Source organism: Moschus berezovskii, chromosome 1, assembly GCF_049115385.1.
Source record: "Moschus berezovskii isolate FMDL1 chromosome 1, NW_MosBer_1.0, whole genome shotgun sequence".
Classification (NCBI taxonomy): domain Eukaryota; kingdom Metazoa; phylum Chordata; class Mammalia; order Artiodactyla; family Moschidae; genus Moschus; species Moschus berezovskii.
Window position 1 is genome coordinate 138,721,696 of NC_142460.1, and position 23,144 is coordinate 138,744,839.

Sequence of the window (23,144 nt, forward strand, 5' to 3'; positions counted from 1 at the left end):
TCCTCAGACAGCCATTTTGCTTTTTTGCATTTCTTGTCCATGGGGATGGTCTTGGTCCCTGTCTCCTGTACAATGTCACGAACCTCTGTCCAGAGTTCATCAGGCACTCTATCAGACCTAGTCCCTTAAATCTATTTCTCACTTCCACTGTATAATCATAAGGGATTTGATTTAGGTCATATCTGAATGGTCTAGTAGTTTTCCCTACTTTCTTCAATTTCAGTCTGAATTTGGCAATAAGAAGTTCATGATCTGAGCCACAGTCAGCTCTTGGTCTTGTTTTTGCTAACTGTATAGAGCTTCTCCACTTTGGATGCAAAGAATATAATCAATCTGATTTCGGTGTTGACCATCTGGTGATGTCCATGTGTAGAGTCTTCTCTTGTGTTGTTGGAAGAGGGTGTTTGCTATGACCAGTGCATTCTGCAGAGTACATCATGAGGAACGCTGGGCTGGAAGAAGTGCAAGCTGGAATCAAGATTGCCAGGAGAAATATCAATAACCTCAGATATGCAGATGACACCACCCTTATGGCAGAAAGTGAAGAGGAACTCAAAGGCCTCTTGATGAAAGTGAAAGAGGAGAGTGAAAAGGTTGGCTTGAAGCTTAACATTCAGAAAACGAAGATCATGGCATCTGGTCCCATCACTTCATGGGAAATAGATGGGGAAACAGTGGAAACAGTGTCAGAGTTTATTTTTTGGGGCTCCAAAATCACTGCAGATGCTGATTGCAGCCATGAAATTAAAAGACGCTTACTCCTTGGAAGGAAAGTTAGGACCAACCTAGATAGCATATTAAAAAGCAGAGACATTACTTTGCCAACCAAGGTCCGTCTAGTCAAGGCTATGGTTTTTCCCGTGGTCATGTATGGATGTGAGAGTTGGACTGTAAACAAAGCTGATCACCGAAGAATTGATGCTTTTGAACTGTGGTGTTGGAGAAGACTCTTGAGAGTCCCTTGGACTGCCAGGAGATCCAACCAGTTCATTTTAAAGGAGATCAATCCTGGGTGTTCATTGGAAGGACTGATGCTAAAGCTGAAACTCCAATACTTTGGCAACCTCATGCGACGAGTTGACTCACTGGAAAAGACTCTGATGCTGGGAGGGACTGGGGGTGGGAGGAGACGGGGACAACAGAGAATGAGATGGCTGGATGGCATCACTGACTCGATGGACATGAGTTTGAGTAAACTCCGGGAGTTGGTGATGGATAGGGAGGCCTGGAGTGCTGTGATTCATGGGGTCGCAGAGGGTCGGACATGACTGAGCGACTGAACTGAACTGAACTGAAGACTTTCAAGCTTTCAGTGAATAAGTACTTCATACTTTTTCTAAATTACGCGTTACAAGTTTCTGTTCCAAAATACTCTAGTACTTAAGTATTTTTCAAATTGAACTTTGTTAAAGGAGAACTCAGAGTTTATATTCTTAGTTTTGCAAGCATTTTTCCCCTAGGTCTGTCTTGGATAGTGAGCATCTTGGAAAAGGACTGGATTACACTTATACTTCCCCAAGAATCATAGTAAAAGAGCTTAAGCAAGGTCCTATTAAGTGATGACATTGTGTGTGCGCCCAGTCATGTCCAACTCTGAGACCCCATGGACTGCCAGACTCCTCTGTCCATGGGATTCTTCAGGCAAGAATACTGGAGTGGGTTGCCATGCTTTCTCTCAGGGGGGTCTTCCTGACTCAGGGATCAAACCCGTGTCTCCCGTGTCAGCAGGCGGATTCTTTACCACTGAGGCACCTGGTAAGCCCCAAGTACTGACAGCAGTGTGGTAAAATCAGGGAGAATTTGAATTTTGAAGTAATAATTTCAAGTCAGGCAACCAAATGCATTTAATTAATAAATATATCAAATAATTTCACACAATTACTGTATTACAGAGAATGCACATTCTCCCCAACTTTCGTTCGTTTCGTTCGTTCCGTCACTCAGTCGTGTCCGACTCTATGCGACCCCATGGACTGTAGCCTACCAGGCTTCTCCGTCCATGGGATTCTCCAGGCAAGAATACTGGAGTGGGTTACCGTTTCCTTACAGACAAAGCACATTCTCCCCACCTTTATGATACCATAAATAGATATCTTCAAAGTTCCAAACTGAATAATTTTTTTTAATTTTGGAAACAAAGGAAGTCAATTAAAATTTCTGCTTAGAAACAGAAAATATACTGCCTATAGTTGCATACATGTCTAATCTTTTCAACTTTAAGAATGTAATTTTTTGGAAGATTGTCAAATTTACAGGATCATAAACTGAAATAAATGGGATGGCAGAAGTTCTACACTCTCATTAAACAAAAATATTTCAATTATTTCCTTCCAATGTGCTTTTCAAACTCTTAATATAATGAAAGCCACACTAAACAAGACAGAAACTAAAAAGAAATTCTAAAGGCCCCAATCATGCTACACTGGAGAAGTGAAACCAGGTTTATGAGCCATGGTCAGAAACTCTAAATAATGAAGAAAATCTCTTTTGGTCCAGGAATCCATTCATTGCTCTGCTGACATTGCTCTGGCCCTTCAAATGTACTGCAACTTTAAGAAACAGAATCACATACAAACAAGTGCACTGGTTAGAATTCAGTGACTTGGATTCTGGTCTTGTCTCTGAGCTTAAGAAATTATGAATTATTGGCCCTGTTTCCTTATCTCCAAAATAGTCATTCCATAATTTATTCAATTTATTTATTACTATTATTTATTCTATTCAGCTAACCGCTAAGATCTTAATGACATCACTAATTTGGGATATCTTATACCTTCCCTATATGCAGCAACCACTAAATTCTAAATATTACTATATTGTGTCCTCCTGCTTACATGCAGTTTACTTTCTTCTAAAACATTAAATACAATGAACATCACTAATTGATTATGTTCCACAAAGTAATTTTAAAATTGTAAGAACATTTTACAAATGGCCATAAGTACAATCTATCATACTGTCTTCACCTAATTAAATCATTTTAAAATTTTATACATATATATAATTTTATATGTACATTCTGTTTCATTTCTTGTCCCAGTAGAATATAAGAATTCTAGATAATAAAACAGAAAAAAAGCATTCTACAAGCCAACTTGAGAATAATGCAAACTCCTAACTTCCACGGTGTCATACATTTTTTAAAACTGTAAACTCATTATAAATGTTAAGAATCAAAGCATTAAAATTTCCCTTTTCTGTTTTTACATGTGAAATCAATTACTCAATTAGTTGCACTGAAAGACAGCAGAACATTCCATTTCCTTATGCTTCAAAGTCTAGAGGGAATAAAACTTGAATATTTTCAATTGTAAATAAAATACTTGAACATCTTTTAGTTTTAAAAATACACATGCTAAAATAAGCACCATCAAAGATAAATCTTCTATTTCATTTTGTACAGCTATCAGTCAAAACTTCTTTTCATTTTTAAAATCTGTTACATTTTTGTTTATTGAGATGAAAGTGTTTCAGTGTGACAGTAAGCTAATAATAGCCTTGATTCCAACTACAGGGAATCAATTAAGAGATTAAGTCCTTATTGAGAAGAAAACAAAGGGAGGAAAAAAGAAGGCATGAATTGATAGTAAGGCCACCAATGACCTCATATTGCTGCTGCTAAGCTGCTAGTCGTGTCTGACTCTGTGTGACCCCATAGACGGAAGCCCACCAGGCTCTCCTGTCCCTGGGATTCTCCAGGCAAGAACACTGGAGTGGGTTGCCATTTCCTTCTCCAATGTGTGAAAGTGGAAAGTGAAAAGTGAAAGTGAAGTCGCTCAGTCATGTCCGACACTTAGTGACCCCATGGACTGCAGCCCACCAGGCTCCTCCATCCATGGGATTTTCCAGGCAAGAGTACTGGAGTGGCTTGCCATTGCCTTCTCTGGACCTCATATTAGAAGTGTCTTAATAACACTTTCCAGAATAATGTCCATGAATGGAAGCAAAATAAAAATAAAGTTTATAAATAAGTAACAGTTGCCAAAAAAGCTGTAATGCTGAAGAGATGGTTTCTGCCATTCACTCCAAAATGCTGCAGTGCTCTCTCCCATCCCTCACACACCCCCACAAGTATTCTTAATCCAGAATTTTACACGTAAATGGAACAAAATCTTCTCCCAAGAAATAGAGGCAGGAAAATAATCTCTTAAAAAAATAAACGAAATTAAATTCTAAAAGAGAAGAGACTGCTACATTTAGAACAACAAGCAGTAATTTTTGACAAAGGACAATAATGTATCCTCCTGGCACTACCATGAACTGAGCTGCCCTTCTCTCATTCCTTCTGAATTAACTATGGACTTCGGAATTTGAGTTTGAAAAATGTAAGGAAATAACCATTTCATGTTTCTGGTTTTCAACATGAATGGAGAGGTAAATAAAATACAGGCATTTGAAAAATAGATACTTTCTATTTTGTTTTTAAGTGTTTCCACTCTCAACAAGATTCTCTGACAAGATACACAAAGCCAAAATGTCCTTCACAAATTCCACTTCAAAGGATGGAAAAAGTATTTTTTTAAAAATCTATTCAGTGTTAAGTTTAATCTAAATAAAATCAAATAGACATGTAACTATCACAGCAAATTCCTAAAAGAAGTGTTTTACTTTGGTTCTATCATCAGATACAGAGCTGCCCAAGGATAGCCTACCTATGGAGTCTACATTAAGTTAATGGCTGTAGGTTGTTTTAGCATCTAGAGCTGCTTCCTGGAGAAATCAGAATCTTACCTTTACATATCTTCTGCAGAGGTTTCCTGGTGCTTTGAAAACTCCTGAGGTCTATGTCAAACGGCCAGTCTCTTGCTCCCAGGGTCTTAGGGGCTTGGAGAGATCCCAACACCTGCTGCTACCACTGAGTGTCGAGGCTAGGAAAGCTTGAGGGGTTTTGACAGCAGGATCACTGAGCCGCAGCCAAAGCTTGGGAAGCCTTAACAACTGAAAGCAGGTGTAGAGGGCAACGTGGTACCCAGCACAGGGCGCTCAATTGTAGCAGCAGGGGAGGAATATTCCCGCCCTCACAGGGGTTCAGAGGCAGCCATCGGGGAACCCAAGGGTCTGTCAATGGACAGGGCCAAGGAAGTGGAGACATGACCACACAGCACGAGACCCTAAGGGAACAAGGGAACGGAAACAACTAGCACAGAGCTCAAGAAGCGCTTGAAAAGAATCACCAAAATTCACCAACAGAATGTAAGAAGCGACGGCAAAGTGCAACAAGATACACGAAGACAGGCCATTCTAGCATCCCACATACAGCCAAAAACACAGCTGAGGGGGGAGATGAAGCTCTAGTTCTAGAAAGAAAAGTAAGGAAGACATATTATAGTATGTCTACTGGAGTTGAGGTTAAAAATCTAGTAAGTGGCATAAAATTCCTAAAGCACATTATTATAACATTTATATTAAGATAAGGGAATTTATAAATACAAAAAAGTCACAGGGTGCTGATCCACAAGACTACAGAGATCAAAAGGTAAAGTTATCCACTATGAGAGGAGAAAATGAGAAGACAACAAGAAGGTTAAACCCAGTTGATTTTTTAAATTGAGAAACCATTAAAACTTCTTTTTAAATACAACATGTTTCATCAAACACATCATTTTCTATTATGATCAGATGAGGGAGACTGAAGGAATTCAATGAGATAAGAAGAATAAAAAGAAAAAGAAGTGAACAAAGAGTTTTCAGAGATGAGGCAGAGATGGAAAAAAGAGAAAAAAGAGGAAGCAGAAAGAAAAATGAGCTTAACTCAGTAGTTCTTAATGCTTTGTCGGATAACTACTCACTGAGATTCTCCTAAATCTGGGCTTCACAATATTCTATTTTCCATGGAGACACCTATAGCTTGGTTAACCACTATTCACAGCTCTTCAACTGCTCACAAACATTCAGGAACTTATCTTGAGGAGCCAAGTGAATGTTAAATATTAAACAGTTACAGGAGACAGACCCTAAGACAATCTTGCTTTAATGAGCTGGATAAAATCAAGCTAGAGACTAAATATAAACTCTGGTAGAACTTTAATAATCCCTAATATGAATCAAAACTAAAACAATCAGACTCATTTAGGAACTGTCACTGTTTCAAGATGAGAAGCAAATTAACCATGCATAACATTTTATATTGTTTTAGAATTAAATTAAAAGAAATACTACTGCCTAATGGAAGTTCTGTGTGTGTAATCTTGACTTTGGGTATTTGCTTATATGTATGTATGTGTGTGTGTGTGGGGGGGGGTATTTGCTTATATGTATGTGTGTGTGTGTGTGTGTGTGTGTGTGTGGGTATTTGCTTATATGTATGTGTGTGTGTGTGTGTGTGTGTGTGTATCTTTAAGTCCAAGTTAACTAGAAGAGTAATAATAATCTATTTACTCGGTTTCAAATAACTCTAATATTGTGTGTTGGGAAAGGCTGACTTCCATCCCCAGTCTCATATACATGTGGTTATGTCCTATATATTGTGTTAATAACATGCAATAAAAGCAGCACTTGCTTGGGCAAAACTTGTGTCCAGTAAGTCACTAAGGGTCAGATATTTTTATAAAATGAAATAATCCTTATACTACAAAATAGTAAGTACTGCCCAAGCAGCTAGTATTTTAAATTTGAGAGAACTGAGATTGTGTAAGAGGATAAGGAATATGAATTTCCCTTTAAAAACACTTTTATTGTATAAACAGTGCCTAAGTGGAGACAGATGTTTGTTTGAACTAAAGCTTCATTTTTTAAGACACAATCATGTCAATATGATAGGTCTGCATAAGAAAAGATGAAAAGAGTCCCTATGGTGGAAACCAAATGGAAGCCGACATTTTTTTCAATGTAGTAAGTCTGACTTAAAATATTTTTAAAAATCAATTACAGTTTGTTTTCTGACCTCTTTTCTCAATCCCTCTCATGAAAATCAATTTCAACAATCTAAACAACAAAAACTAAAACATACAAATAAAAAATGTGGAAGAGAAGACAAGAAACTGAATTAATGTGGTCAATTTAAATAGTACAGTCCATTCAATTATAAGCTCTTCAGACAGAATAGTATGTCAGGACTGTCAGTGAAAATAGAAAAATTGGTTATGGCTTTTTAAAAATAAACATGATATTGCTACTAAAGTATCTTCCTAAAAGTAGTATGATTAGATAATCTAAACCAATGTTTCCCTAATGTTAAGCATCACAAAGGAAGAAATTTTGACAAAGGTGCTTACAATTGTATTCCTGCACCTGGTTAAGCTGGGAACACAGTAGGTGTAGTGTGTGTGTGTTAGTCACTCAGTCGTTGACAACTCTTCGTGATCCCATGGTCTGGAGCCCACCAGGCTCCTCCATCCATTGAATTCTACAGGCAAGAGTACTGGAGTGGGCAGCTAGTTCCTTCACTAGGTGCTCAATATACATTTATTGGCTGAATAGTCCCGCCACATATGAAAAGGAACTTCTTGAAAAGCATAGATGATGGGGGAGGGGCAGTTATGGTCAAATAGCATTCTTAAAAATTGAAATGACATTAAAGTCATGGCTTGTCAGGGCCTTTACTATGCTCTGAGTAAATTCTTAAATCTGATTGTCAAAGTTTTTATTAAATACCTATTAATAATAGATTAATTATTCTGGAAAAACGTGGTCCACACCTCTATGAAAAACTCAATATTTCTGTATCTGCCAATCTTTTCATGAAAGATACAGGTAAACTATTAATTAATTGGCACAAATTCACCTCTGATATAAATTATAAGATGGAAGAGATACATATGTATTTCAAATCTCACAGTAGGGTTATAAAAAATGGGCCTCTGCTTTGGGGAAAGGAAATTTTAGGGTGAGAAAATTTTAGAGTGAGAAAAACTGAGATGAGAAGTGAAATTGTTTAGTTGCTTTGCGATCCCGTGGACTGTATAGCCTAGCAGGTGCCTCCATCCATGGAATTTTCCAGGCAAGAGGTCTGGAGTGGGTTAGCTCATTCAAATTATTCATTTTACCAATCAAGAAACTCGCTCAAGGAAACTATCTTATATTGGCAGTTAAATACATTAGCAATGAAATTTCTTTATTGCTAATGTCAAAGATTCATCGTGAGCAACTATCTGACTAATATGAACAGTATCTTACTAATTTCCTTACATAATTAACTTGAATTGAAAAGAATATTCCTGGCAAGAATTATATGTAATATATAGTTTCTTAATTTAAAATTCTATATTCTTATTGTGTTGAAAAAAGGAGTGGCTCATTTAGATTTGAAAGGAAAAATAATTTTTCATATACTGAAAAGTTATTTAAAAAAAAAATCACTGTGGGTCAAGTGAAAAACAAGAATGAAGATTAAATAGGGCCTAAGAAATAACATCTACTCCATATACTGAGACAGCTAACAAACTTCAGGATTAGAACTTTCAAGTGGTCAAGCTGGGAATAAATATGAATCTTATTAATGGAACATATATGGTATAATGGATCAGGTCACTAGTGTTAAAACTATGATTTCTTTCTAAAACAAAGTTCTGAGATTCAGACTATAGATGCCATTTTCCCAGGGATGCCACCTCAGTCCTCAGGAGAGCGGGTCTGCCCAAAAGGTAACTTAGTAAACTGGCTCCCCACTTGCCTTATTCACTCACCAGCATCCATTAGCCAATTCCATGCTTTATCTTCAATAGATAAGATACTGCTTCTTCTTGCCATGGTGCCATGAAAAGGATCCAGGAGGCTCCCTTAAACAACATTTCCTGGGTGACTGGGGCAGCACCAAGAGTAAAGGATATGCCAGGTCAGCCACTTGTCCTTCCCAGCAATATTAGCAGCAGCAGCAGCAGCAGAAGCTGGAGCAGACCATTTAGACCCGACTCCTTGCAGGATGCTAGCCAAAGCATTCTTGTTTACTCTACACCTAGACAGAGTTTGCCCGTATGTTTGCGCCTTTCCCACAGACTGTCAAAACAGGTGTTTTCCTGTGATCGTGCTTAAAATCTGCTCCCCAAACAAGGTGACAAATATACTTTTCGTATGAAATCCCACGTTCCTAATTCTATGGAAAACACAGTCTTAAAGGTTTACTTTATCATAAAGAAGACTTGATGAATCTTTGTTCAATTTTCATTTACCTTTCCCACTCCTAAGAAGCAGGTACTTTGCCCTAACATTTCCTATTAATGAAAAAAAGGATGTTACCCTATGAAATAAATGTCATCATGCAACTCTGGTCATTTCTTTCATAATACTTGATTTGCCTTTCTGGCATAGAATTACATTTTACAAACGCTTATGTTTTCATAATCTTTACAACACTCCCGACAGATGGGGAAATATCAGGTCTCATGAACTTTATTTTACAGAAGAAGCAATGTCTTCTCTGCTTCTCTCTTTTATTCCCATTTTTATATTATTGATGAGTTGCTTTTCCTCCCAGTGGCACTCAACTTAATGAGTGGCTAGAATATGTCTGGACATAGAAGGTAAATCACTAACAAAACATTTACTCTATTTAACTAATTTATTCAGAGCTCAAATCTCACAGACAAAAAAAATTAAGATTTTTTTAAAAAATCTAAATAATCTAACAAAGGGTAAGTGAAAAACACATTACTATTATTCTCCTAATAAGTAAATGTTGTTTACTTATTAGAAAATAATTATAAACACCAACATACGTATTCTCTGCACAGTAAATAATAATAATCCTCATTAGCAAAACGGAAACCCTACAGACACAGATTCTGAGTATCATATGTTGCTCATGTATCAATACTTCACATGTTCACTTAAACATCAAAGTAAAAATCAGAACAGTAATTAACACATACCACATACCCAAGAGGTGCCAGGCACTGACTGCTTTACATGTATTATCCCATTTAATCTTTGCAGCAACAAAATCAGGTATTATTACTGCCCCATTTTGCAAATGAGAAAACTGAGGCTCAGTCAAGTTATGTCACATGTTTAAGGTCACAGGACTCAAAAATGATCACTGAACCCAGGTTATAGATAGTTTCAGCCTGGAGCTCTTAAACGTGTGAAAACTTCAGTATCAGTTCTGGTTTACAAAGTCTAGGTAAACAGATCATATGTATACGGTACTTATTGCGTACCCTAGAATTTCGTAAGACCTTTACTTCTTCAAGATTCAAAACAACTCAATAAGGTAAATATGTTCCTATTTAGCCCGGTAAGAATGTTAAGATGTTGCCAAAGGTCACAGGAATTGTAAACAGCAAATGTAAACTGTGGATTCAGGGAATGTAGTTCCTGAAGTGGTTTTGTGCCTACGCCTACCCTCTATTGCCTCCTGAAAGCTGATTACATGTTAGATTCTTACATAAAGGAGATAAGAAATGTCAGTTCTGGCCAGAACCCTAGTGGGAGAAGGATCTTCTACCCCTGCTCCTTTTCAAAAATGTAGGTATAAAGTCAGAGAAGGCAATGGCAAGCCACTCCAGTACTCTTGCCTAGAAAATCCCATGGACGGAGGAGCCTGGTAGGCTGCAGTCCATGGGGTCGCTACAAGTCAGACATGACTGAGCAACTTCACTTACACTTTTCACTTTCACACACTGGAGAAGGAAATGGCAACCCACTCCAGTGTTCTTGCCTGGAGAATCCCAGGGACGGGGGAGCCTGGTGGGCTGCCATCTATGGGGTCGCACAGAGTCGGACACGACTGAAGTGACTTAGCAGCAGCAGCAGTAGCATGTATAAAGTACATAATGTCGTATACCCTGGTGACTCAGATGGTAAAGAATCTGCCTGCAAAGCAGGACACCCAGGTTCGATCCCTGGGTCAGGAAGATGCCCTGGAGAAGAGAATGGCTACTCAATCCAGTATTCTTGACTGGAGAATTCCATGGACAGAGGAGCCTGGCAGGCTACAGCCCAAAGGGTCGCAAAGAGTTGGACACAACTGAGCAACTAACAAGTAGATAAGCTTACACAATACAAAATTCTATCATTTTTCTTAATGATACTTACTAATTTAAGGAATTTACAAATGTTTTATTCTCAGATTTTAAAAAGGACAAACTCAGTTTCATACTTTATTCCAATATATCATATCTTCAGAGGCAATAACATAGTAGTAACATTATTATCCTCACAGTGTCAGTCATTCTTTTTGGGGGGATTACCACTGCTGAGAGTCATATTTATTTTTATTCCCATCACTGGCAAATAAATGTTATCATGTGTAGGGTCAAGACAATAACTGTGAGCTCAGGGGAAGCTTCAGAAATCCAAGGTTCATCCCTTGAGACACCGGCTGCAACCAACCTTTGACTAGGATACTTCCTTGAATATTCAGCAGCTGAAATGACCTTCTTTGAATTAGCTGTTAAGGACACAAAGCCATCTAGGGAATGTCAGACAGCTCAAATCAAGCATCTAGGGAGCCATGTGTAAGTCTGAGAAACCAATAATACTGAGACCAAGCAATTAATCTGGCAGCAAGTCTAACTCTCTGGACAAATTCTGGCCAACTTTAGCTTATTTTGGTTTTAACCTGATATAAATTATCATAAGAATCCATGAAAACTTCAGAGAGAAAATACAGTTATGGTAGAGGTATCAACTCTCTGTCAGAATTTAGCCACCAGCTGTAAGAAATGCAGCCATTTGGTGGCATTTAGCAGGAAGAAATTTACATACCCATGTGGCATATCCTGGGGTGATGCATTAGAGCCTATTTACTCTAAATTATTTTTACAATCAAAAGTTTCTACAGAAGGAAGATGACAATTCTTTACCCTATTTCTAGACAACTACCTTCTCTGCAGAAATCCTTAGGAATTGGAATTATAGACTGTATCCAATAAGCTTGATTTTTCTCTTTGCTGACAACAACATTTAAATTTATCTCAATGTCCAATGTTAACACTGAATTAAAACAAGTTATTCAAGATTTTTAGAAATAGATTCTGGAATTTTTTGGGTGGGAAAAATAAAATAACTCCACGGGCTTTTACATAAGACAGAACATAAAAAATGATTTTATGACCTTGGCACTACTGAGTGACAGACTAGGAAGATCATGACTCACTGATGCAGTCATCTGAATTTCATACGAATATAAATAAATAAATATATTATATATATATAGTCATTCTGACTCTTTGTCTTATCTACTGAAGTTACAGTTCTTACCTCTTGCTGTCAATGATTGCAATTAAAAACTTAGAAATATGATTCTGATCATTTTAACACACTTTACTTTTAGAAAGGTGTCAGATAATAAATTTATGTTTGTGGATGACTAAATTAACAATTTCTTATTCATCAATTCCTACTAGGTCGGCTCTCTCTTATCTAATTCTGTGAACTTGGCTTTATCTGCAAAGAAATATATTAATAAGCACCAACTCTGCCTGTACACATATCAAAACAGGAAAGGCTGCAGTGAGCTTCCCAGCTTCTTCTGGAAATTAAACAACGTACCAACTGTAATCAATCCTTAACTAACACAAGTCAGCTAGATATGTACTGGTGACCTAAAAGTGAAAAGCTTCAATTGTATATTACAAATTTCTGAGTCATTTTGTCTTCACAACTTTTTATGCTTGAAATAAACCTAAATGCTGGCTAAAGAAAATCTCCAAGTATGACTTAGTATTTCCAAACCAGGAAAAGGAAGGACTTTCAGTGTTTGAGATAAGGTTTGTTTTCTGTAGTTGGGAAAATAAACATTTCCTACAAAATTATGCCTGGGAGGCTGGGTGTGTGTGTATACGGAAAGAGTGTCTGCATGTGGGGTAAGGGTAGAAATGGGGAGAAAGCGAGAGAGGGAGAAAGCAAGAGAACTGTTTAGTAGTTATTTGGTGCTTGTGCAAACTGGTTATTCTGTGCTGGAATCAGACTGCATCTCAGGAAGTGTGTGTACATGAGTCACGAAAGTATTGCAATTTATCATAAAATCAACAGGAAATGCTTACCTGACTGCATACCACATTTCTATAAATGAAGTGATATAGAATATGTCCCATGTGGTTACCTAAAGTAACAGTAGTCTTGGATCTCTGAAGTTACATTAGTTAGATAACCTTTTAAAATTTGATATCGTTATTTCAATATCAAAGCCACTTTCTGCATTTATATTTTTTCTAAATAGGAGAATACACAAATTTTGTCCTGATGCTGTGATTATATAACCTAATAGATATCTACTTTCTTGAAAACTACTTTTTATGTAATTTACTGTTTACTGTAGTTACTGAGAGATGATCAACAGAAGTAACAGTTTTATATGTCAAGTATGGATACATATGTAACCTAGTATATGACATTTTAAGTATCAAGGCATCAGTAAGAGCTTCTACTACAATTATCCACCTTCCCATGTTGGTTAGTTGGAAATATGTCATACAAGCCTGTGTTTCAACATCTGGATATCGGATTAAAAGTAGAAAGACAAAATGCCACTTCCAGGTCTGTATCTACCAATTGATCTAATCCTTATTACACAACTTGGAGGCATATATATTATTATTACCCTTTGACAGATGAGAACATTCAGAAAGATTGGAAAACGTGTCCAGCAAAAGCTGTTCCATGAATGACCCTAACAGAAAAGAAGGATTAATAGGATTCTACCAACACACACACACCACTTGTGATGTTAACTTTCTTGTTTTCTGTTATGGGGACTGTTACACATATATACTTCATCTGATATATAGAGTTAAGTTTATATTTTTGAGAATTTATAGAAACAATTCTTAAAGTATTTGGAGATTGTTACCTCTTCAGTTGTCAGATAAGTAAACGATAAATGAAAATTATTTCAAACCAAGTAGCACACTTATTTTAAGACATCCAGAATGTTTTGGTTCTACCTAACACTTGAAAACAGTAGAATGTTCACCTGTTTTAAAAGAAATCTGTTTTCTTTATGCACTTGGACATTGCTGTGTGACCTAAGCCAGGTTAGTTTGGCCAATGAGTAAATATCACTCTTTTATTTCAACATAATTTCTTTTATTTCTCTGAATCCCTAACAGAAAATGTCCCCATTTTATTTTTGTTTGTTATTGACATAAACACTTTATGTTGTAACTAAATGTGACCAGCATTATTCTTTTTTTTTAAAGTCCAGTTCTGCCCTGTAATGAACTCCTATCTGTCTGTTAGCACTGGTACTTCCAGTTCCCCCTTCCTGTTTAAAATACTTCTTCCCCCATTCCCCACCTTTTTTTCCTTCCAGAAATGACTAATCTTCCTGTTATTCTTCTCTGTCAATTTTCCCCCTGGTATTCTTTTCGTGCTGCATAACATTTACTTTTCACCAACTCCTTTTAGAAGTTTACTACTGTATCCTTGACGTTAGCCTTCCGTTTTCAACAAATTAAAACAGTCAATATTTATGGATGAGTACACTTTTGGGTCAGCTTTCATGCTATTTAGATTAAGCGATTTCCTCGAGTCAAAAATACAGCTATTGTTTCCATTGACATAATATAAATATCAATTCTTATCTTCAAAGTTAAATTCAGCTTAATCCTCAGTTACCAGATACCACAATTAAAGGGTTTAGTTTTCTGTATTTCAAATTTCCTGATAAGGTGCTAGCAAGCAAACCTAATACTGCTGCTTTTAAACACCTCTTGCCTCTCAGCACTTCTCTGCAACATCATACATCATAAAACATGTTAGCATAGACTGATAAGCCGAATGTAAAATTTCTCTATCTTCCTGATTTTCAATTGCAAAAAAGTATATTTAATGATATTCCAGGAATCTGCCTTTTACCCTAATTTCAAGTAATCATGACAGCTATTTCGTACTATCTGAACATGAATAAAAGAGTTTCTATTCTAGAGAAAATATCTGAGAAGACTTTTGGAATTACAATGGTTATTGAAATAATACCTAAAATTTACAACATTAACAGCACATGTTGAGCAAAACAATATAAATTATAACCTCAGATTTGCAGAATACATTTTTCTGGTGAATTCAACATGATATTGTATTTGCTATCTCCTATCACAAATCCTATAGAGAAAGGAGGGTCTTACTAGTACCATTTACACTGGCTATTCATACAAGATGTTTACAAAGATTTAGATACATGTTTTCTAAAATCCAAAACACCTTAAAAAAAAACCCTGACAAAACATATTCTAATTATAGGAGATAAAGACATCCATAAAATGTCACCCTCAGTTCCTGAAAACAGAAGTCAAATTAAGTTCAAATACTTGCTTATATTAAGACAGCACAGGATCTTAAGCATTTACTTTTGTCTTTTGTCTTAGGGAGGTCCTCATTATTCCCTCTTCTTACCTTTCCAAATAATAAAAATAAAAACTTCCTCATTTCTCACATAGAGTGCCCTATATACACATACTCAGAGGTTAAAGCATCTATCTGCAATGCAGGAGACCAGGGTTCAATCCCTGGGTCAGAAAGATTCCCTGGAGAAGGCAATGGCAACCCTCTCCAGTATTCTTGCCTGGAGAATCCCACGGACGGAGGAGCCTGGTGGGCTACAGTCCACGGGGTCGCAGAGAGTAGGACACGACTGAGCGGCTTCACTCACTCACTCAGTTTTTCTTTGGGTTAGCAGTTACAACTTTCAAATCTCTTTACTGTTTTTATTTCAGAGACTAGGGCCAGGGTCTCTAAAATCAACTAAAAATATTGTTTGTTAAAAACGTATAATATAGAGTAAGCAAATATGAGAGTAAGCAAAATCAGATTCATAGATAACATCTGTTTTTTTTAATCACATCATATTATGAATAGGAAACAAACCCAAACTATATATTCTGTGAAAAAGCTGGGCCAGTGTCTACATCCCAAGTAGCTAGCCTAACCAGGTGCTTACCAAAGAAAAAAGATGAGCAACAAATAACTTCTGAGAGAATAGGCTCAATCAGATAGCAGTATATTTAGAGTAAACAAAAAAGGAAAGGGAACTTTCAATGAGAAGTAATGTTATCAAAATGCATTCATCCAAAAAAAAAAAAAAAATTCAAAGAATTTCCCTAAGGGAAATTTTGTAAAAATGTGTTAGAATACTTTGAATATATCTATAACTGTATTTCGCTTTTTTATTAGTAGTTAATGTCTGATTCTGAATATTGGTAAATAAAAAATCATGCATTTCTCCATCTTTTGCTGCTGCTGCTGCTGTTAAGCCACTTCAGTCGTGTCCGACTCTGTGTGACCCCATAGACGGCAGCCCACCAGGCTCCTCCATCCCTGGGATTCTCCAGGCAAGACACTGGAGTGGGTTGCCATTTCCTTCTCCAATGCATGAGTGCATGCTAAGTCGCTTCAGTCGTGCCCGACTCCATGCAAGCCTATGGACAGCAGCCCACCAGGCTCTTCTGTCCACAGGGTTCTCTAGGCAAGAATACTGGAATGGGTTCCCATTTCCTTCTCCATCATCTTTTGCTATAAATTGTATTATGGAATTGCCAATTAGATACTATGGAAAAGCACTTCATAGAAAAACTTCAGGTAATAAACGCAGCAAGAATAATATAATTAAAAGTCACTGCTTTACAATCCCTAGCAAAATCATAGTACTATGAAAATGCTCAACAATGGAGTGAAACCACTGGATCCAGATCTGATGAAGAACTTTATAGGAACAGGCCCAAGTTCACCTGAACTTACTGATAGATTTCAACATCACTAAAAGTGGAGAGAAATGAATTTATTCCCTCCTGATGGGATGCAACTGGAAGTACACAGCACCAGTTGGGAAATATTCTCACCAAATAATAAGAAGCAGCATTAAAATCAAATTCAATTCTAGTTTTAATTTCTAGTCTACAGAAAATAAGGGTGATGGGGGAACAAGCTAAATGATACTACTGGGAAGCAATTAGCTAAATTCAGAATCTCAAATATTCTCTAGGACAACGACCTGATTTTTCTCAACAAATAAAGCATGAAGGGGAAAGGGGGCAGGAATAATCATAGATTAAAAGAATCTTGAAAGACATAAAATCCAAATAGGTATTTTTTAGATGCTCATCTGAGCGATCTGTTTGTAAAAAAGATTTGCTGTGATAATTGGGAAAAAGTCGAATGTAAACTGGGAATTGAGTGATACAATGAAATTATTATCAATATTGATAGATTTGTAAATATGTTATATTTAAAACAAGTTATTAATACATAAAATTCCTATATACATATAAGTAAACTGATAAGAATGTCTGAGATTTGTTTTAAAAGATATCAGGGGAACAAAAAAAGAGACGCCAGGGATAAAAGGTACGTGGAAGGTAATAAATGAAATAAGACAGACAAAGTATTCACAAAATGTTCACATGGATGCATGCATACAAAATTCTGATTGATACATACACAGAAGGTGTTGCAATATTTCTGATCCTGTGTATGCTTAAATATCACTATAAAAATCTTTTGTTTTTGTGTTTTTTTAATTTTTATTTTTTTTAATTGGAGGATAATACCATAGTAATTTCTTAAAGTTTCCCAAAGAAGGGAAAGAAAATGAAAACAAAGTATTACGTATAAGAATAACCAAACTTTCTTCTGTATTTCTGATTCAGAAATAGAACAAAAGCAAAACCTGGCTGACAAGCTAGGTGCTTGATCTGACTAACCTAACTCAATTCATTTATATTTGGGAACATAAAAATCTGTATCTGTAACAGGGAAATAAATGACCTTTCCTACTTCAGGACAATGTATGTATGAAAATAAATTATAAACTTAATTTGCATCCATGGGGTCACAAAGAGTCAGACACAACTGAGCGACTCTCACTTTCACACAAATATAGATATCATTATAAAATGCTTTCTCGTTCACCTTCATGTCACATGGGTATACTATCATCTCTTCAACCAAGTAATAAGGTCTTTAGGAGCAAAGTCTCCTACATCTTCAACCAACAACCACTCAGACGTTCTTTTCGATAGAGTCTACTATGTAACAAGTATTTCACTAAACGACAAAAACATGAAGGTGGTAGGCCACATGTCATGCACTGAAATCCAGAGAGGGAGAAAGATGCATGTAATTAGAATTCACGTGCCAAAGACAGTGACGGAGATATGAACTGGGTGCATTACAGAAACAAGAAGGCAGGACAATAGCATGACCCGGGCGGGTTTGAGGAGAAGCTTCTTACAAGAGGTCATGTATAAACTAAATCTAAGTATGAAGAAAGTTTGCAAAACTCATATAGGGAGAAAAAAGCTCTAAGCAGAAAAACAGAAAAAAAGAGAAGACGTTAGGTTGGGACAGCAAAAAAGGAAGGCTTTTAACCATAGAGCACCAAGGCTAATATGGTTAGAGGCACTGAGTCTCAATCAATGACCCACTGGACTAAGCAAAATATTAAGTACTTTAGTAAGGAATCAATAAATACCTATTAATTAAAGTACAGAAAGGTGTAAATAGTAATACTACTTGGGTGCTCATTGTACATCAAGCATTTTGCTATTAGACTGAGAAAAGTATATTTCTTACTCAACGTCATATCCATCCCAAGGCAGGTACTATTATTATCCCTTCCTTACAGATAAGGACACCATGACACAGAAAGCATCAGTAATTTGCTCAGTCACTCTACTGGCAAGTAGGATAGAAAGAAAGCATCTGGAAATAAATAAAACAGCAGAGAAAGAAGATATCTGGAAAGAAAATTCTACACGGCTATTCCACGTGGTCAAACAATTCTAATTCTATAACCAGTGGGTGCTGCTAAGTGTTTAACAAGTGGCTTTCTGGGGAGAGAGTTGTAGCATTTGCCAATTTCCACAGTGTAAATCCTCCCACCATGGCCAAGTTCAAGCTGCCAATATGACATCACTTAACCTGGAGTTAGGAAGAGGTCTTAACTAAGCAAACTCCACCATACCACTCCCTGCAGCCTTCAACAAGCTATGCAGGGAGAGAGCTGAATCAACAGGCTTTTCATATGATCAGAAGATAACAAGTAAATCAAAGAAAAGGTGCCACTGCTATCTCTTGTTATTCACAGACTCTGTACATAAGCAACATTCAATTTATAGTTAAAATTAATGAGCTCCTAAGGAGTATAGTGAAATATATGAAAGGCAATGAGAACGAACAAGTAATTCATAGAGATTCCTCAAGGAAACACACATTTTATATGAATGACAGAGTTGACATTTAAAAAGTATTCTTTCTATGTGATTAATGAACAGTGATTATTAAGTGATTCCCTGATGAACTATTCCTCCCTCAGGGAGCACACAAGAGGATTTATTTCTGACTAGAGAAGTGGAAAAGTGAAAGCATGGTTTAGGGAAATTATTTGATTTTGGTCAGCAACAGCCATTACAACCAAAAAGAGAAGAGGGATATTGTTTTTGCATACCATGTGCTTCACAAATTACCTATCATATAAAAGGGGTAGAATGACACTGATCAGAAGAAAGGAGGAAAAAAAGCCAGTTACTCACAGATCTAGATGTATCTTACCTATATTTAAAGAACATACAGATATATGTAGAAAAGGAGTTCAAATTATTAATATTAGTGTTATATACACCATTGATTTGAAAATATTCCTTCAGGTTATCCATGTAACAACAGCACTGACCAAATAAACACAGTTAGATGAATTTTGCATTTGTATAAAAGGGAGTTGGAATTATTAATATTAATACACTGATCCTTTCTCCTTATAAAATTCCTTTATCACTTAACAAGTGTCCAATAAATAAATGTATCTAGATAAATTATAAATGAAATATAAAATCTACTTTTCACACAGAATGCAAATACAATGTCAAAGAAGAGCAGCTGGTGATTAGCAAAGTAAAAAAGATAAATTCTACACTAATGTGTTACAGAAGTCTAGCAAACTTTAAGCGAGTATATACCTGTTTTTGGCACATAGTATGGACTGCAGCCTATCTATTAATGAACAGAATCCTGGTTTATATAGACTCCCTAGGGGAAAAAATGCAATTCATGAGCACTGCCTTATGCGACTTGAAAGAAAGTGAAAGTCACTCAGTTGTGTCCAGCTCTTTGCAACCCCATGGACTATACAGTCCATGCAATTTTCCAGGCCAGAACCCTGAAATGGGTACCATTTCCCTTCTCCAGGGCATCTTCCCAATCCAGGAATCGAACCGGGGTATCCTGCATTGCAGGCGGATTCTTTACCAACTGAGCTATCAGGGAAGCCTTATGCTACTTAATGCATATGCAAAATAAAAGCAAAGGATGCTTCTGAGCCTTGTTAGAGTCTATATACGTTGCTTTCTGATGCTATCGTTTCAACAGGAGGTCCCAGGCATCTTTTACTGGGTCAATTTAACTATTGATTTCTATTCATAATGCTTATCAACGGCAGAAAAAAATGTCACTTTTTCAGTTCACTGCCTTAAGGAGAAAAATTCACAGAATAAATGATTAAAAATGAAAAAAATCAATCAGCAATATTATTACCTAGTACATAAAATAACTCCAACAACCAATTTGGTTGCTTAACTAAATGGACCTTTTTTTCAGCCCAGTTACTAGACTGGGATGAGACTATAGGTGTGTACTTTTATCTTTGTGATATCAAGTTTAGAAGTGAAAATTCAAGTGATCTTGCTGTTCTATATATAGTGCTAGTTTTCGTTTCTTTGAATGAAAGAGGTCTGTCAAAGAGGTGTCTGTCAATTTTTAATGAAATGTGTGTTCTACTGCTATACAGTAGATATTAACACAACACTGTAAAGCAACTATACTCCAATAAAAATTTATTTTTTAAAAATGTGTGGTCTAATTTACAACTATAATGGTTATAATTAGTTTAACTGCTTTTTGTAAACCTTAAGGGCGGGGGCAAAAAAGATCAAGAGCTACTATTGTAGCTGGTATTCCACATTTTGTTCCATTTCAAAGTCAACACAAGTAAAGTAGTATTTACTGAAGCTTACCACGTACTGGGCCTATGGGTGAGCAATGGAGCTTCTAATGACTAAGGCACAGCCTCTGCTTCCAAACAGCTTCCAGATAAAGGAATGTAAGTAAAAATGTAACTACAATGGTCTGTCTATCCTAGGAGCACCACGGAGTTCTAATGTATCATTCCTGAACTGTATTTTTATGCAGTAAAATCACCTAGTAAGTAATGTGTATGTGTAAGTAATATGTATGTTTTCATAGTTCTGAATTACAGTAATATCACCTGGTTTATTAGAATCATATCTAAAACCAGAATGGGTAGATTTTAAGTTAGGGACTAAGAGATTACCCTAGGTGATAATATGCCCAGATTAAACAAAAATAATAAAACTCAAGGTAAAACAAATTATCACCAACTCTTCCAATTAGTTTAAAAGTAGATCCAACTGCGTTTTCTTTTGAAATTAACATGTTCCGGTGTACTATACAAATAAGAAGAAAGACTTGAAAAACAGAAACACAGATTTGCTGATTTAAAAAGAAAGTTTCTTAAAATTTTGGTGATGAAGGATGGCAAACCAGGCTCAATACAATGTCTCATGAGCATTTAATTACTTCTCAACTTGCAAGATTAGGAAATTAAACTGGCAGCATAATCATCAATAAACACAGTAAATGTATGAGGGTGTTCTCTTTTGAGCACTTTATGAAGAGGCTCACTGATAAAGACAATAAGCATTGCTTATGCCACAGGGAGACACTCTACAAAGCCATATCCCTTTAAGAGTATCACCTTCTCTGAAAGCACACTTTGAAAAAAAAAAACACACCGAATCTAAAATAATGGGTCAGCAGAACTTATTCTCCAAGAAGACAACATTTACAAATTGTGAAGCTCCTTGAAGAAGGCCAATAAGTCTCATGAAATAACATATCTTACTGTTCAAGTGGAGACGGTAGCATTTGTTACCAGCTACATAATTACTCCACTCTAGCCCTTAATGAGCCTGAAGTACTAAATTTTTAATCCCTCCTGATGATCCTCTTCAAAGTGGATAAATGGAGGTTTCCCCTCAATCAAATACTTAATTGCTAGGACTACTGGCATCGACACACAGACTGGATCATTTCTGACTCACTAGAACTTCTCAGTTCAAGATAGCTCCTAAAAGGATTGTTAGAGAGAAGAAATAATGAGCAAGTGAACAAGTGGTAGGACCTAGGCATTTATACTTTGGGGAAGCTTGGACTCTCTGTTCTGCCTGGGTTGAAGGCGTGTAACACCATAAAGGTTTCACACTTGGAAGACAAAACCTTTTGGTTTTCCCTAAAATTAAAGTGTGGAGAATTTTAAGAGCATCAGAGTCACATGATCTACTGACAATATCATGTGTCTTTGTTATTATTATTGGGTCTACAATAAAAACGACAGCTACTATAATTGCATTCTGGACCCCAGAACGTTCCCCCACACAAGAAACACCAACACGAATCAATGTTCTTCTCAGTCTTCTCACAGGAAAAACAAACAGTGATGATCTTGGCATCCTGGTGGTATTGCTTCTCCCACGAAGCCTCTGAAGAATAAATTAATACTGTTCTATTCACATGTGACTCTGAAGAATAAATTAATACTGTTCTATTCACATGTGATACTTTCCCAACAAATCACTCTTACTAACAGTTAGTTAATATTGTTACAAGAATAACTGTGTATTGTGCCACTGCCCTGACCAATTACCATTCCCCTCTGAGACATGGGCTGTCCACACAACAATCGTTATCAGGAAGCCCAACCAGGTCCTCAAGTGCTGCCTGCACAAGATAACATACAAAACACAGCAGAAGTGCAAATAAAGGCCTGTTCAAGAGATTCACATCAACAGAACATAAACAGTCTATTAGGGCACCAGAGCAATTTAACTGGATGAGTCCTACCATAAATAAAGGGGGCCAGATTCTTTAGAGAAATAGTTTAAAAAGAGTTATATGTCACTATCCAACAAACGTCCTATTACATTAAAAAAAAATTCTCTAACGAATTTGAAAGCACATAAAATCTGTTCACAATTATTAGTCATGGCCAGGAAGAAACATTGCTTTCAATTCACTGAACACCGAATGCCAAGGACATTCAAATCACCGTACATAGAGAGGTGATGAATGTAAGCTTCTCCTTCTTAAGGAGTTTGTCATCTTGTGGCAAAAAGAGAAATGAAAAACTGAACTATAAAATCAGGTATAATGTGATTTATTCGGTAATACATAAAATGGTAGGAAAATGTAGAGAAGAA

General features: G+C 36.5%; 1 protein-coding gene across 26 annotated transcripts in view; it reads right to left on the minus strand.

Annotated features, from left to right (window-relative positions):
* MBNL1 (muscleblind like splicing regulator 1) overlaps positions 1–23,144 on the minus strand; it is a 222,165-nt gene that overhangs the window by 118,514 nt on the left and 80,507 nt on the right. For 3 of the 26 annotated variants that reach the window (XM_088839750.1, XM_088839740.1, XM_088839746.1), the window contains exon 2: positions 8,625–8,740. The exons of 21 other annotated variants lie outside the window; for them this stretch is intronic. In XM_088839750.1, the coding sequence (XP_088695876.1) occupies positions 8,625–8,630 (6 nt within the window). In that variant the 5' untranslated portion in view covers positions 8,631–8,740. Of the gene's footprint in view, positions 1–4,731; positions 5,298–8,624; positions 8,741–23,144 lie in introns of all 26 variants that reach the window. 2 more of the 26 variants (XM_088839769.1, XM_088839774.1) reach the window with 1 other exon arrangement.